The sequence below is a fragment of the Apus apus genome, chromosome 8 (genome assembly GCF_020740795.1).
Source record: "Apus apus isolate bApuApu2 chromosome 8, bApuApu2.pri.cur, whole genome shotgun sequence".
NCBI lineage: Eukaryota > Metazoa > Chordata > Aves > Apodiformes > Apodidae > Apus > Apus apus.
The window spans coordinates 25,907,426-25,921,027 of NC_067289.1; the positions used below are offsets into that span (position 1 = coordinate 25,907,426).

The window sequence follows — 13,602 nt, forward strand, 5'->3', positions numbered from 1 at the left end:
GAGCGGCAGCTGCCCCGGCCCCGGGAGCCGCGCGGCGCTGAGGGAGCGCGCGCCCCAGGCGGCGGGGGGCCCGGCGGCACCGCGGCCGGGGAGGCCTGGGAGGCGAGGGGGGAGAAGGGAGTTAAATTAGCCTTAATGTGCGCGGGAAGGGGAAAGAAAGAAAGAACTCGACTGGGGTGCGGAATCTCGAGCTCCTGGCTTTGGAAAGACGGGGCCTGGCAACTGGTAGAGGAGGGAAGAAGATGGCGCCCGGCGGGAGGAAGATGGCGGTAGTGCCGGAGCCGGCCTGGAGGCTGAGCCGCTGAGGAGATGGAGGCTGGTGAGTGGTACCGCTGTTGTTCTCCTTGGTTTTTGCAGTACTTAAGTTACGACTGAATTTCTATCTAAGAACACAAAGGGCTAAAATAAATGGTAGCAACAGCAGAGCCTGTGTGGGAATCGCGGAGTTGGTTAAGTTGAAGAAAGCGGTTCTCTCAAAGCTCCCTCCTTGTCCCCCAGACTGTGGAGACTCTGGTTATGAAGTCCACCGCCAGAAGAAAGGCACGCTGAGGTGGCCACGGCTTGGTGAGGTCAGATGGTTACACATAAAGTGACGTAATTAATGTGTAAATAGTGATACTGACCTTTCCCAAGTGTGCTAAGTGTGCCGCTTGACATACCTTTTTAAGCAGAAAAGTGTCAGAAATCTTTGTGTTCTTGAGACTTGGACAGTTATCCTTTTTTCCAGTGTTGGGTGTATAGGCTTTGGCTGGGGAGGGTTAATTTTCTTTGTAGTAGTGAGTAGGGTGCTGTGTTGTGGATTTGTGGTGAAAGCAGTGTCGGTGCCAGGGGCTGCTCAGGTCCTGCTGGGCAGTGTTGGTGCCAGGGGCTGCTCAGGTCCTGCTGGGCAGTGTCGGTGCCAGGGGCTGCTCAGGTCCTGCTGGGCAGTGTCGGTGCCAGGGGCTGCTCAAGTCCTGCTGGGCAGTGTTGGTGCCAGGGGCTGCTCAGGTCCTGCTGGGCAGTGTTGGTGGCAGGGGCTGCTCAGGTCCTGCTGGGCAGTGTTGGTGGCACAGGGCTGTTCCAGGCGTTCCTCTGTTCTCAAGCTCCCCTACCAGTTAGTGGGCTGGGTGGGGACACAAACTGAGAGGACACAGTGGAACAGCTGAGCTGAATGGCCACATTACTCAGCAATAAAAGCTGGGGGATGGAGAAGGGAGACACTCAGTCATACCTTTTGCCTTCTCAAGTCATCCTTAGTGTGGTGGAGCCCTGTGTTCCTGGAGATGGCTGAACACTTGCCTGCTGATGGGAAGGAGTTCATGAACATCTGATTTTGCTTTGCTTGTGCCTACAGCTTTTGCTTTAAACTGTCTTATCTCAACCTGTGAGTTTCCTCAGTTCTACCCTTTTGATTCTCTTCCCCATCCCACTGGGGGAGAGTGAGCAAGAGGCTGTGAGGGGTTTAGATGCACAGCAGGATGAAACCAGGACATAAGGTTGTTAAGCAATCTATGGGGTAATGCTAATGTATTAAGGTTTAGAACTTTATTTCTCAATATGGCTAGCCAGAGACCCTCAGTATTTCTCTTCCCAGTTCATAGTGCACTTAGGCCTTGGCATTCATATAATTTTCTGGAATTCCAGATTATGGAATTAAACAGAATTCAGTGGTGGTAATTAATTCTTCCTGACCTTTGTGTTATATCTAGTTGGCCTCAATTATGTAGTTGTTGTGATACAGTTGTTGATAATAATTGCAGACTGCAGTAGAGCTCACACCATCACTGAAGATTTCTCGTGTGTGCTTTCCCAGGAGACAAGACTTCCTCAGATTTCCTCAGTCTGGGCATAAAAGTTTACTCTAGATTTGTTTCTAACGCTTGTGTTCTGTCCATTTGTTTTAAGTGTGTTACTGTAGAAACAGGACATGGGGAAAAAAAACTGTGTGAATATATTCTTAGAGAGTTTAAGGTATGGTGCTGCACGAAAACTTTTATGAGGTTGTGTAGGTTGACTTAAGGGGGTCCTGCTTTATCCTTTTTATATTCAGCAAATGAGCTTTGCATAATGGAGAACAATTTTATTCTTTGGCATGAAAGAACAATACTGCATTATAGCATTACTTTTTTAAAAGATCAGCAGGTTAAAATGTTATATTTATTATGTTGCAATAATCACATAAAGAAGCAGAAAAGACGGTACAGAACTGCTCTTTAGTTGTGTCACAGGAGTGTTCGGAAATGACCAGACAGGTGGGCGCTGGTTTTCTGGTGGGTGGTGGGCCCTAGACCTGGTGCAGGGGTCTCAGCTCACCAGGAGGGAAGGGGGTTCCTTGCTGTGGTCTTGAGGGTGAGGTGGGGGTGAGTGTGAACCTGAGAGTTTGTTCTTAACTGTGCAGGTACCAAATGGCTGGGCCAGACATGCATGTTGGACTGGGCTTGGTTTCTGCCCACCTTAAGTAACGTGTATTTAATTGCATCATGTAAAATGAAACCAGGTCTAGTTAGGGAACTGAGAGCCTGTATATTGACTATATTTGGTCAACTTGCTTTAAACCTGATTAGAGAAGTCATGTAAGGAAGGGGTGCAAATTCCAGGCTGTGTTAAAAATGAAAATTAATTTTACAGTAACAAACTCCCAGCTGTATTCTATCACTGATGGGCTGTTTGATGAAAAAGGAGGTACCAGGGTGGTGTCCTCCATGGGCAAGGGAGACAGAACACATGCATGTGCGTGTGTGTGTGTGTGCAGTTCAGTGAAAGCAATAAATGAGCTTTTTTTGATCATTCCCTCTAAAGTAGAAGTGCTCATCTTGGAGCAAGTCAGGAGTTAAAAATGTAATATTTTATTAAGGAAAATATTGTGGAATTGCTAGAAAGGAAAAAAAACAAATCCTTAGCTTCTGAAAACTTGTTTGTACAGAATTTTTAGATAAATCACTTGTCATGGTGTCTTAAATTTCTAGGACCTGTTGGAGCTATGAGGGAATTTAGTCTGCATGAAAATAAGAGTATTTTTTAAGAGGTGCCCTTTCCAGGCACATGCTGGTGCTGCACGGAACAGAATGTGGTGCAGTCTTTTATTTCTGTGCATGAGGGAATTAATGTAGTGCAGACTGCAGCTGTGGAGCTTAGAAAACACTGATGGCAGCAGCTGCTTCCCTAGAAAACTCACTGCTCTTCAGGAGGTGCTGCTTCATCAGCTGACCAAAAGGCCACTTTTTAAAAGTTTGGTAATTTCTTCAGGCATTGTGAAAGGGGGGGGGGGCGGGCAGGTGAACATATGGAATATACATATAAAGGAATTACTCTGTAGCTGTACTCCTGCATGTAGGAGACTGTAATAGCTCCTAGGCTAAGGTGTTTACACTCCTGAGAAGGGTCCCAGGCCACTGGTGGCCAAAGAGAACAAGGCATCAGTTTGGAGAGGACAGTCCTGAGGGCCCCAAGGAATCACCTTTCTTCCTTTCTATGTCCACCCCCAGGTAAGTTATGCTTTATAAAGACTTGCAATACAGTCTTCCAGCATTTATTCTGGGTAGCAATAACTAGTGTAGTCATCTTTACCATGAGAACTGCATCCAGCATTTTCTTTGTGTTAGCTCCCATGGCCATGTTCTTAAAGGCTCACAGAGGGTGACAGGGTTGAAAGACATGTCCTGTGAGGAGCAGCTGAGGCCTGCAGGTTTGTCTAGCTGGGAGAAAAGGAGGCTGAGGGAAGACTGCCTTACTCTCTGCAGCTTCCTCAGATGATGTGGAGAGAGTGGTGCTGATCAAACACTGGGACAGGCCTCGTAGAGAGGTGCTCAGTGTCCCATGTCTGTCAGTGTTAGGAGCCATTTGGACAATACCCTTAATAGCCTGCTGTAACACTGGGTAAGCCCTGAAGGGGTTGGACTAGATCACTGTTGCAGAAAGCAAAGATACAGAAGTGTTTTAAGTTCTTGACTGTTCTCCTGTCTCCCTCTCCTAATACAGTCTCTACCTGAGCCTAGGTATGTTCTATGCCATTGCTTCAGCTATGGGTATATGTGTAAATTGATCTATGACAGACGAAGTAGCATGTGACAGTGCTAGTTAGCTTTACAGAAAATATAAAATGCCATTCTTTGCCAAGAATGACAGTAACTACATGCAGTTCAACAGTGCTTCTTAAAGAAAAACTGAAACTTTTTGGTTTTTTTTTTAGTAAGGCTTTAAAGGTATTTTATTGATTGTTGTCCTGTAAAATCATAGAAGCTTTAATTCCTGAAGAACTGTGTCTCACAATAGCAAAAATGAAAAATGTATTTTAAAAAACATTACAGCATTTTTGAAAAACTAGATATGAAAAATATATACAATGTATTAAAAAATCTGAATAAAATTAATGTCAGGATTTATACATTCAGTTACATATTAAGTGTCTGCCTGTGTACAGTAAAATTTGTTAAAATATTAGCAGTATTTTAATATGTTAAATAAGTCTTTGTTCAATTTACAGTTTGTCTACTTATAAATTAATTTACAAAGCTGTTTAACCACTCAGGCAGTCAAGATAAGTATTTTTGTACAAAATCATTGCCTTCCTAATACATTTTAAAGTGTTACAGAGATACATCCTGTTCATTCACAAATCCAATCAACATATTACAGTATATAAACCAGCATCAGCCCCTTTAAAAAAAGGCAGGGAAGGCAACAAGCAGAAAGCCTTTGTACTGCAAGTTCTTCCCTCTTTTTTATTGAACATGTATTCTACCCTGCTGAGTTATCAGCTGGTCCTTAAATGTGAAGGTTTTATAATACAAAACTGTCACACCTATATACAGAAAAGATGCACTGAAATTTAATTCATTTTTAGTGCATTTTATTCACACATTAAGTGGGTTTTTTTTTTTCAGTGAAATTCCAAAGCTGAACTGCAGCAATGTAGCAGGTGGGGTGTGTAGTGCAATTATGAGAAGTCTTCTCTGAAGCAGAGAAGAGCATGTGAGGCAGCACCAGTGCCAGCTCCTCTGAAAGCGTGAGCCAGGCTCTTGAATCTCTGCTCTCCCTCCTTAGCTCGTCTGGAGCACCCAAGGACATCAAGTCACTGCAGCACGGGAAGGCAAAGATACAAATACCAGGTTCATCAGGGTGCCAAGTCATCTACCTCCAAGTCTTTCCTCTGTGGTGGTCTTATCATATATATCTATATCTATATACACACACACATGCAATGGAGATAAGAAAGCCTGGCACCTTAACAAAACTTTACGTATCTTACTTCTCCCTCCTTTCTTGCCTGTGGATTCAGCCTGATGCTAACAGATGCTAAAGCTGTCGGTAAGCTGAAGTTGAACTTTGTCTCCATAGAAGGAAATAATCTATCTCCTTTAATACCAAAGAGCAGAAAGACTAAAAAAAACCAATATAAAAAATCAGCAGTCTCCATCAAAACCCTTGCTCTGAAGCAGTAACTAATATAAAGTCTAGTTAAAGACAAGGGGAAAACAGAAACAAAAATGCACACATTTCCACCAGTTTTTACTCCTTTAAAATATGGTGCTCTGAGACCAAGATAATCAACATTCCATGTTTTGCAGAGTTTGGTGTTTCTTGATTTCAGAAACCCTGCTGGAGGCACTTCTCTGGATTCTGCCCTAGAGCTGGTGTCAGCTTTGCTAACATCCATTAGAGAGACCCCATTACTTCTTACAAAGCCTGGATTGTCCCTGGATTGGTGCTGGAGAGCTAGTCCTTCCTTTATGAATTACAGCATTGGTTAGTCAAGTTCAGGTAATTCAAGACAATTTGACACAACTGGGAAGTATCCCATTAACACACTCTGGTACTGGGAACCTAACACAGCTGTTTCTGAGGAGCAGGAAACCCCCAATATTGCTCTTCACCTCCAGAGCAATGGCCTGGGTGAGGTTCTGGGGCTCAGTCTCCTACAGCTACACGGAGCTCTGCTGCTGAAAGACAGTCAAGATGCTCAAAAGCAGATGGAGAAAGAATACTTAAGACCAAAGTTGAAAAAGATGCATGGCTTGATCTTCTGTGCCTAAGAATCTGCTGCTGGTTGAAATCTACTGCTTGAGCCAGGTTTCAATTCAGAGCTCTTAAAACGCAAAACAAAAAGGGATGAGTGCCTGAAACATCAGTGCTGTTACTAGATTTTTGCATTGGTGACCCACAGCTTCCATGCAGGAGCCATAGGGCATGGAGCCATGCCCTGTGACAACAGGTAGTGCAAATCCTGTAGCAGGGTACAAAGAACCAGAACCAGTCTAGACGTTGGTCTCCAGTCCCAGCAAGCGTCCCATCCGCTCCATGTTCTTGTCGATGGTGGCACGACACGTGATCTCCTTCGCGCACTCCATGGGGAACCAGCCTCTCTCTCCGTCCCGCAGCCGCTCCCCTTCGTACCAGCCTGCAGGGGGGAGGGACAAGGAGTCACCAACCTCTTCACCTGCTGCTGAAGAGACCTTGTCAGAGCCCTGCCTTATCCTCAAGGAGACACCAGCACATACACTGCACATACACTACCTTGGCAGTGAACAAAGTACCAGATTAAGAGAGGTTTGGAAGATTATTTTTTTATACAGACTAAGCACAAAATAGTATGTAAAAATATTATATTAAATAAGCGTAATGCATTTTTATATTGAAATTCAAATTGTGAATATAATTTAATTAATTATATAACATTATATATAATTATAATTATATATATTATATAAATATAATTTAATTGCAATCTAGACAAAGCAATGCAGCACAACTGATTGATAGGATCTTTGGTTTCACAGGTAATGTTGAACAACTTTGTTAAGTTAGGATTTAGTATGTCAAGCACTGACACATGCAAGCAGGACATCATGAGGTCTTGGTTGCATCATTTGTGTGTCCAGGCAAGAATCAAAATTGATCTTAGGGCATGGGATGCTATGAAAAACTTAAAATCAACTGTGCCAAACCCCTGTGCTTAACAGGCAGTGAAGCACAGTGTGTTACATGACTAATAATGTGTCTATTTCTTATTCTGACAAACCTGGTGCTCGCTCACATGTCTGAGCTCCATGTTTTTAGGCAGAATTCCATTTCTTATTTATGGACATTTCAAGTGTCAAGACCAACCACCACACACTTTGTGCAGCTATTTCTGTAAGTTATGACAGGCAGTGAGTTACTTTGCACATCTGTTGCCTGAACACAGGCTGTCCTCTAGAAACTGAACTGCTCCCGTTTTTCTTGGGAGCTAAACCTTTATTCCTTGTATGGCTAATGCTATGAGGAAGCTAGTTTTTCTAGCAGAATCCACCTGCAGTGGTGACAGAGGGTTACAGTAAAATTCTCACTCACCATCATTTACTTTCTGATAAACCAAAACAACATCAGCAACTTGAAGAGACAATTCATCCGACTGCTTTGCTGTGTAAGTTCTGATGATCTCTACCTGAGTCAAGGCTGTGGAAGAAATTATTTCACATAACAGAGTATATTGTATTAAAATATATATACAAATTTTTTTTAAAAAAATTCCACTTTAGAGTATACTCCCCCAAAAAAGCCAAAGGAGGCTGAAAATTATGCAGATGACTTACTACCTGAGCAATTGGACACAAACTTGGAATAAACACAAAGGAAGAGGCTTTGTATTTTTGCTAAGGGATTGAAACAACCACACCAGTGTCCATGAATGCCAACAGAACTGACACAGAACACCGCACAGCAGCCCCTGGGCACAGGAGATGGCAGCTTTATGAGTTCTAAAGTAACAGAGCCCAGGAAGAAAAACAAAGGACACTTCTAAGAGTATTTATGGTCTTCACTAAGTGGCACTGCATTCCCATTCTCCTGTCAAAGCTCTCAAAAATCTTGGTAGCTGTAACTTACTTGTCCTGTCTGTTTTCTGCCCATCTATGTCCTGTCCCAGCGCTGTGATCCAGCGAGCTCTGTCACTCCTGCAACAGCAAAGACAAAACTCAGCTAATGAGAATGGTCAAGACTCTCCCTCCCCTTTCAAAATCCTGTGTTTAAACTCACTCCTACTGGGTAAAGAAAACAAAACCAAACCTCCTTTGTCCTCCTCTCAAAATATGACAAAAAGATGTGATACTACTTCTAGTTACAAATCATTCACACTTATTCAACTATTTTAAGCATGTTGGATTAGGGGAAAAAAGCCCGACATGGGACCTTGCATTTATCATCTTTAGGTAATGCAAATAAACTTCTGCTAATACCATACACTAATTTAAAAAATCCCATCTAATGTGGATGGAGCTGATAAATGCAATCTAGCAACTTTAATATAAAGTACCAACAGGTTTCCTGTAAGAACTATCTGCAATGGACACTTAGAAGTAAAAGCAAGAATGAAAAACAGTGATGATTGTTTTTAAATCCTGACACACACTGTTACTCAAAGCTGAAACTACTACATGGGTCCTACTAACGTGTGCTCCCTGCTGCTCACATGGCCAGGATGACAAGGCATGCCAGGTTAGACATTTCAATCACTAAAAGCAGGGGGTGATAAACTTGTGTGCCAACTAAATAAGAAAGTCCGTGTGCAATTCTGGGTTTGCTTTGTGGGTTTTTTAGAAACGGGTGTTCTTTACACTGATATTCTCCTCTCCTAGTAACCACTCTAAACAGGAAAACTCTATTTCCTTTCCAACAACTCTGAGAATAGTGGGCTAAATGCCAGATTGTCTCCCAGTTTAACAGTGTATTTCCTCATAATCTGTGCCTCCCATGTGTTTTGTGTCTTACAGGGCAGTACAAGATACCTGACCTAATGCTGGTACTTTTGTCCTTGAACCACACAGCACAGTGACAAAACATGATCAAACTGTGCTAGAGATCCTATTCAATAAACACTAAACCATCCAGCTTGGACTCCCTGCTGTAGATTCCTTCAGCCCTCAAAAATTGAGAGCAAGTTGTTTTTCAGTACCCTATGTACACGATAATACTCTAAAACCCAGGTAATTTCCAAATAAAGTACTTCTTTTCCAAGTATTTTCCTCTGAATGACAATCTGCTAGACTGCTATTTATATTACACATAGCATACAGCAAATCAGTAACAAATCTGCAGAACAAAATGTCTTTCCTTAAAAAAGACCAGACAACTAAAAATGTATTGTCTGGGGTTTTTTTTCCTAATAAAAATGCAGTCCTGAACAAGTCTCAATCTTTTGCTTGCTTATAATGAGATCTCTACTAGAAATCATCAGTGATCTATAGTTTCTTTCAGGGTTATTCTAAACTTTGAAAGCAAACCTAAAACTGTACATTTTTCCAGGCTGGGATACATCTGGAGCACTCTGTTTCATGGCTTCTCTCCCGCCTCCAGCTTCCACTAAACAGATAAAATCTTTCACTTCTGTGGAGGGTTGTGTGGAAGTTAATGGCACCACAGAGAAATTACAGCCTCTCAGATATTTGCACCCCGAAGAACAAGACACTTCTTGTTGTGTATTTCTAAAGCAGAACACTCTTCTAAACTTGTTCAGGAGAACAAGGACCAGCTCTATCCCAGCACAGCTCCACAGCTTCCCCAGGGCAATGCCAGACCCCACCTCCCATTGAATCCAGTACTGTTTCCACTGCTGCAGCAGCAGTGCACCAGCCCTTGTCATAAATAATTCACAAATCCCTGCTGCAGGACAAGAGCATTCTGCATCCAGACCCTAAGGACCTTTGCCTGCTACCACCAGGATGCCTTAGGATGCACCTGTGCCCATTTCCTCCAGCTGACACTGTGCTCCACATGTAGACAATACAGTGTAAACCCCACACTGCTGAAAGAACTGACAGCTGGGGCAAGATACATTAAAACAGTGAGGAACTAAGCACCACAGAAAAACAACAGAGCAAGCTTCAATTAGTCTCTGCAGTGAGAAGACTGAAGGTCTTCTCAAGATAAGGATCAAGCAAAACCTCCCTTAACTACAACAGTACCAGCAACATTTTCCTCTTGGTGACCTACATTACACCTGGACTCCCATGCCCCATTACTCAGCATGCACAGTGTGCCACGGGATGAGATGGGAATGGTGTTACAGCCTGAAACCCTGACTCAGCACCTCCACTGTTGCAATGGACTTTCCATTAGAAATGCAAGAACCTGCAGTTTTCAGCACTGGGTTCTGTTCCTCGAACAGGTCTGTGATGGTCTGAACTACTTATAGGACAGCTGTAGATACATGTACAGCACTTCCAGCTGCATGTGCTGTTTGCTCTTCTGCTTTGCTTCAGACACACACCCTCAGGACATAATAGTTTCTAGAGAACAGCACTCCTGCTATAACAAAACCCAGTGGTGACTCGGACACATAAGTCACATTTGTAGTTCAAATTGAACACTAAGAAGCTTCCATATTGCAGGGTGTGATCACTGAATTGTGTGGTTTTACTGAACACTTGCATTAGGCAGAGCTTTGGGGACTTAATTTTTTACTGTGAATTCACTTAAGTTGAAAATACATTTAACAGAAATGCCTTCCACAACCTTTCCAAACCCCAAAAACCCAAACTGCTTAACACTATGTCCTGCAGCCCTTGTTTGCCTCACCACCAACTAGGTGGCAATTCAGTAATCCCTGCCTAGGGAGCTGCCTAGGGAGCTGGCAATCTCCATGACACAGTTAATTCTTGGCCTGAAGACCCCAGACAGTAGCACATAGTAACAATACTTCAGTGTACAGAATTTCAGCATGTGCATCCATTTTCCATTACACCATGAGCACAAGGAAGAGACCAACACTCAGGACACGCACTTCCTACCACTGATCCCTCTCATAACAAGATTACAGGAGAGAAAATTGAGCTAAGTTTGCAGAGGCTTTATTGTATTCCAGTATCCAGGAGGATATTGGGTAAGCTGCACACTCTCCTCTCTACCACTCAGTAAAAATGCTTTTACTCACTGAGTCTCTGTCCCCAGGAGCATCTCCACCCGCTCTCCTGCGTGGTTACTGAGGACTGCCAGCCTGAAGAGGTGAGCTGCAGAGCTCTGCCTTGAGTACAGCATAGCTGAGGTGTTCTTCACAGGAGAGGAAGTCAGGTCCTCACTGTCACATTGTTGTACCACCAGCTGGTCCCTCAGAGAATAATCTGTGACATTGTAACTCTCCTCACTGCAAAACAAAGGAGGGAAGAATTAAAAATAAATCCCACAATTTTAATGTTTAATTTTCCATTAAGTATGTCTGGAAGCAAACTCAAGTCACAGAATCCACTTTTTTATGGCATGATTCTTGTGACATCTCAGATCTCAGTCTTTTCCGGCTTTTTGAAACTAACAATTTTCTGAGATATAAAGTAGATCAGTTTTTAAACCCTGTGAAATTTCATTAAGTGGCACAGCTCAATGAGTCTGGTGTTCTTGCGATGCACACTCAGCTTTCTCCGATTTGAAAACAAGCACAGCAACTGTATAGAATTGCTCTTCTTTTTCTTTTGTAGCTTCAGATAAACAACAGACCTTAGTTATAGATTGTTACAGGGGGAAAAAGTAAAATTTCCCCTTTCCTGTGCCTGCAGAACCATGGGTCTGTACACTGCTTCCAGATAAACCTGTCTTTGTGGCACACCTCACAGAAAGCAGAAGACCTCAGAACTGCTTCTTCTGTCCTCATCCGTGTTGAGTGATGGCCAGCGATGTTAGGGCAGCTTTCCCAGATAGGTGCGAACATGCAAACACACTCCACCTTAAAGTAGAATCTTTAGGCCTCAGCCTCAAGTGATTAAAAGCTGTGCTAGAGCCTCAGATTACTCTGGTTCATTAAAACAATTTAAATTGAAAACATACTTGAGAAGATTAATTTTGCTGCCAGAGATACACAGCAAGCTCAGCACTAAGTGATACACATCAAATCCCAGACACCTGGAACTGAAACTGTCTGAAGTGCTGGTGCTGACAGACCCCTTCTGGCAGGTACAAGTGAAGCGTGCTCACCCCTCATGGAGCTCAGCTATTGCAACAGAACAGACAGATGACTTGTCTGGTGGGATATCTTCTATCAACGCTGTGAACTGTCAGGAAAGTATCTGTTAATCCCTCTGGAGGTAACGTAGTGGTCTTTATTAATTCTTACTTTGAGTCCTTCAGAAAAGAAATTGCTGAAACACAACTGATCAACATTATGACTCAGAAGTTAGAGCTGGTTTCTGTGACTCATGCAGTTTTAGAAGAATTTCTGTTCTTCAAGTGACAACAGGTTTGCAGATCATATTGTATTCCTGGATTTTTGTGGATTAATAGTTTCTGCCAGTGCATCTAGTGTAAAAACAAAGGTCTTTCAGCTCTGAGGATTACATTTTTACTTTTGTTCTGTGAAAGGTGTGCACTCAGCTCTTCCTTGAAACCTAGCATACTTAGATTTACTGTAACTGTCCTGCTGTAGAAAAGCATTAGTGTTTTAAGAGAGGCTGTGAGAAGGGAGGGAGCACAGACTGTGGACTTAGGTTTCACATTCCCCTAAATCCAGCTCTAGATTCCAGTTTATCAATTTATCTACAGAAAGATGCTACTTGTCACTTGAGGACAGTTATTTCAAGTGCCATCTGTAGTAGCTGAGGGTTCCTACTGAAGAAGAAAAGAACACTTTAATAATTATCAGAGTCTCCCTCTTTCTTTTCTCTTTAAATACAGATGCTACAACAGGAAAAGGTTTGTTTGATGGGGACCTTGGTGGGGGGAGGATGTGTGGTGGTTTTTGTTGCATTGTTTTGGTTGTGGGTTTTTTGGTTTTGTTTTCTGGAGAAGTCCCTTCAGTCTTGTAGTCTGGGCAATCCCTCCTTGGCCAAGGGCAAAACTAGCAAGGCCAGCTAGGAATGCTGCTGTAGTTCTTTGGGAATCCTGCATCTAAAAAAGAAATGTAGTCTATACATTTGTGTAACAATTACTAAATGCACTCCTTGCTAATTAATGGACAGAGAGAAACCTCTACAAAGCCTTCTTATTTCCTATCTCCATTCAACAAAACAGCCTGCTGTGAAACTCAAGGCAGTTCCCATCTTTTTACCTGCTGAGCCAGGTGAAGCCTCCACACTGTCCTCCTTCAGGCAGATCCTGAAACAGGCTGAAAGAGCTGTCAGTGCTGGAGGAGCAGGTGTGTGTGATCTGCTCAGCCAAGGAGCAGGAAGGACATGTAACACAGTCTTTAAAATTACTGTGATCAGGTCATACATTCATTTTCAGTCTGACTGTTTTCAATGAACTTATATTTCAATTCAGAACATGAAACAAGGAACTACTTTGTATCCCTTCCCAGGGGTGCACACCACTTCTAGAGGCACTTTTATGAACACCAGCGATCTGTTGATGTGACACCCTCTGTTCTAGGCCACCTGCACTGGAACAAGAAAGCACATGGTCTGTCTTCCTATTTCCTTTCCTCTGTCCAGCCATACTACTCCCAAAATCCCTGGTGTTCTGTGGAAGTTACTTGACATTTGTGCTTGCTTGTAGTTACAAAATCACCCCTGGCACCTTGAGAAAGCCAGCTGGGAACAGGTAACATTCCCAAGTAGCAGTGAACCTTTGGCTGATTGCCAGTCCAGCTGCATTCCACTGTCAAGGTATCTCAGGAGCTGACAAACCATAGAGCCATTAGGACAGACAGAATTCTGGTGGCATCCT

General features: G+C 43.1%; 1 protein-coding gene across 2 annotated transcripts in view; it reads right to left on the bottom strand.

Annotated features, from left to right (window-relative positions):
• Window positions 1-4,204: 4,204 nt before the first annotated feature.
• Window positions 4,205-13,602, bottom strand: part of ARHGEF26 (Rho guanine nucleotide exchange factor 26) — a 43,699-nt gene continuing 34,301 nt past the window's right edge. For both annotated transcript variants that reach the window (XM_051626268.1, XM_051626267.1), the window contains 4 exons: window positions 10,886-11,095; window positions 7,843-7,910; window positions 7,309-7,413; window positions 4,205-6,376 (listed from right to left, as the gene is read on the bottom strand). In XM_051626268.1, the coding sequence (XP_051482228.1) occupies window positions 6,234-6,376; window positions 7,309-7,413; window positions 7,843-7,910; window positions 10,886-11,095 (526 nt within the window). In that variant the 3' untranslated portion in view covers window positions 4,205-6,233. The remainder of the gene's footprint in view (window positions 6,377-7,308; window positions 7,414-7,842; window positions 7,911-10,885; window positions 11,096-13,602) is intronic.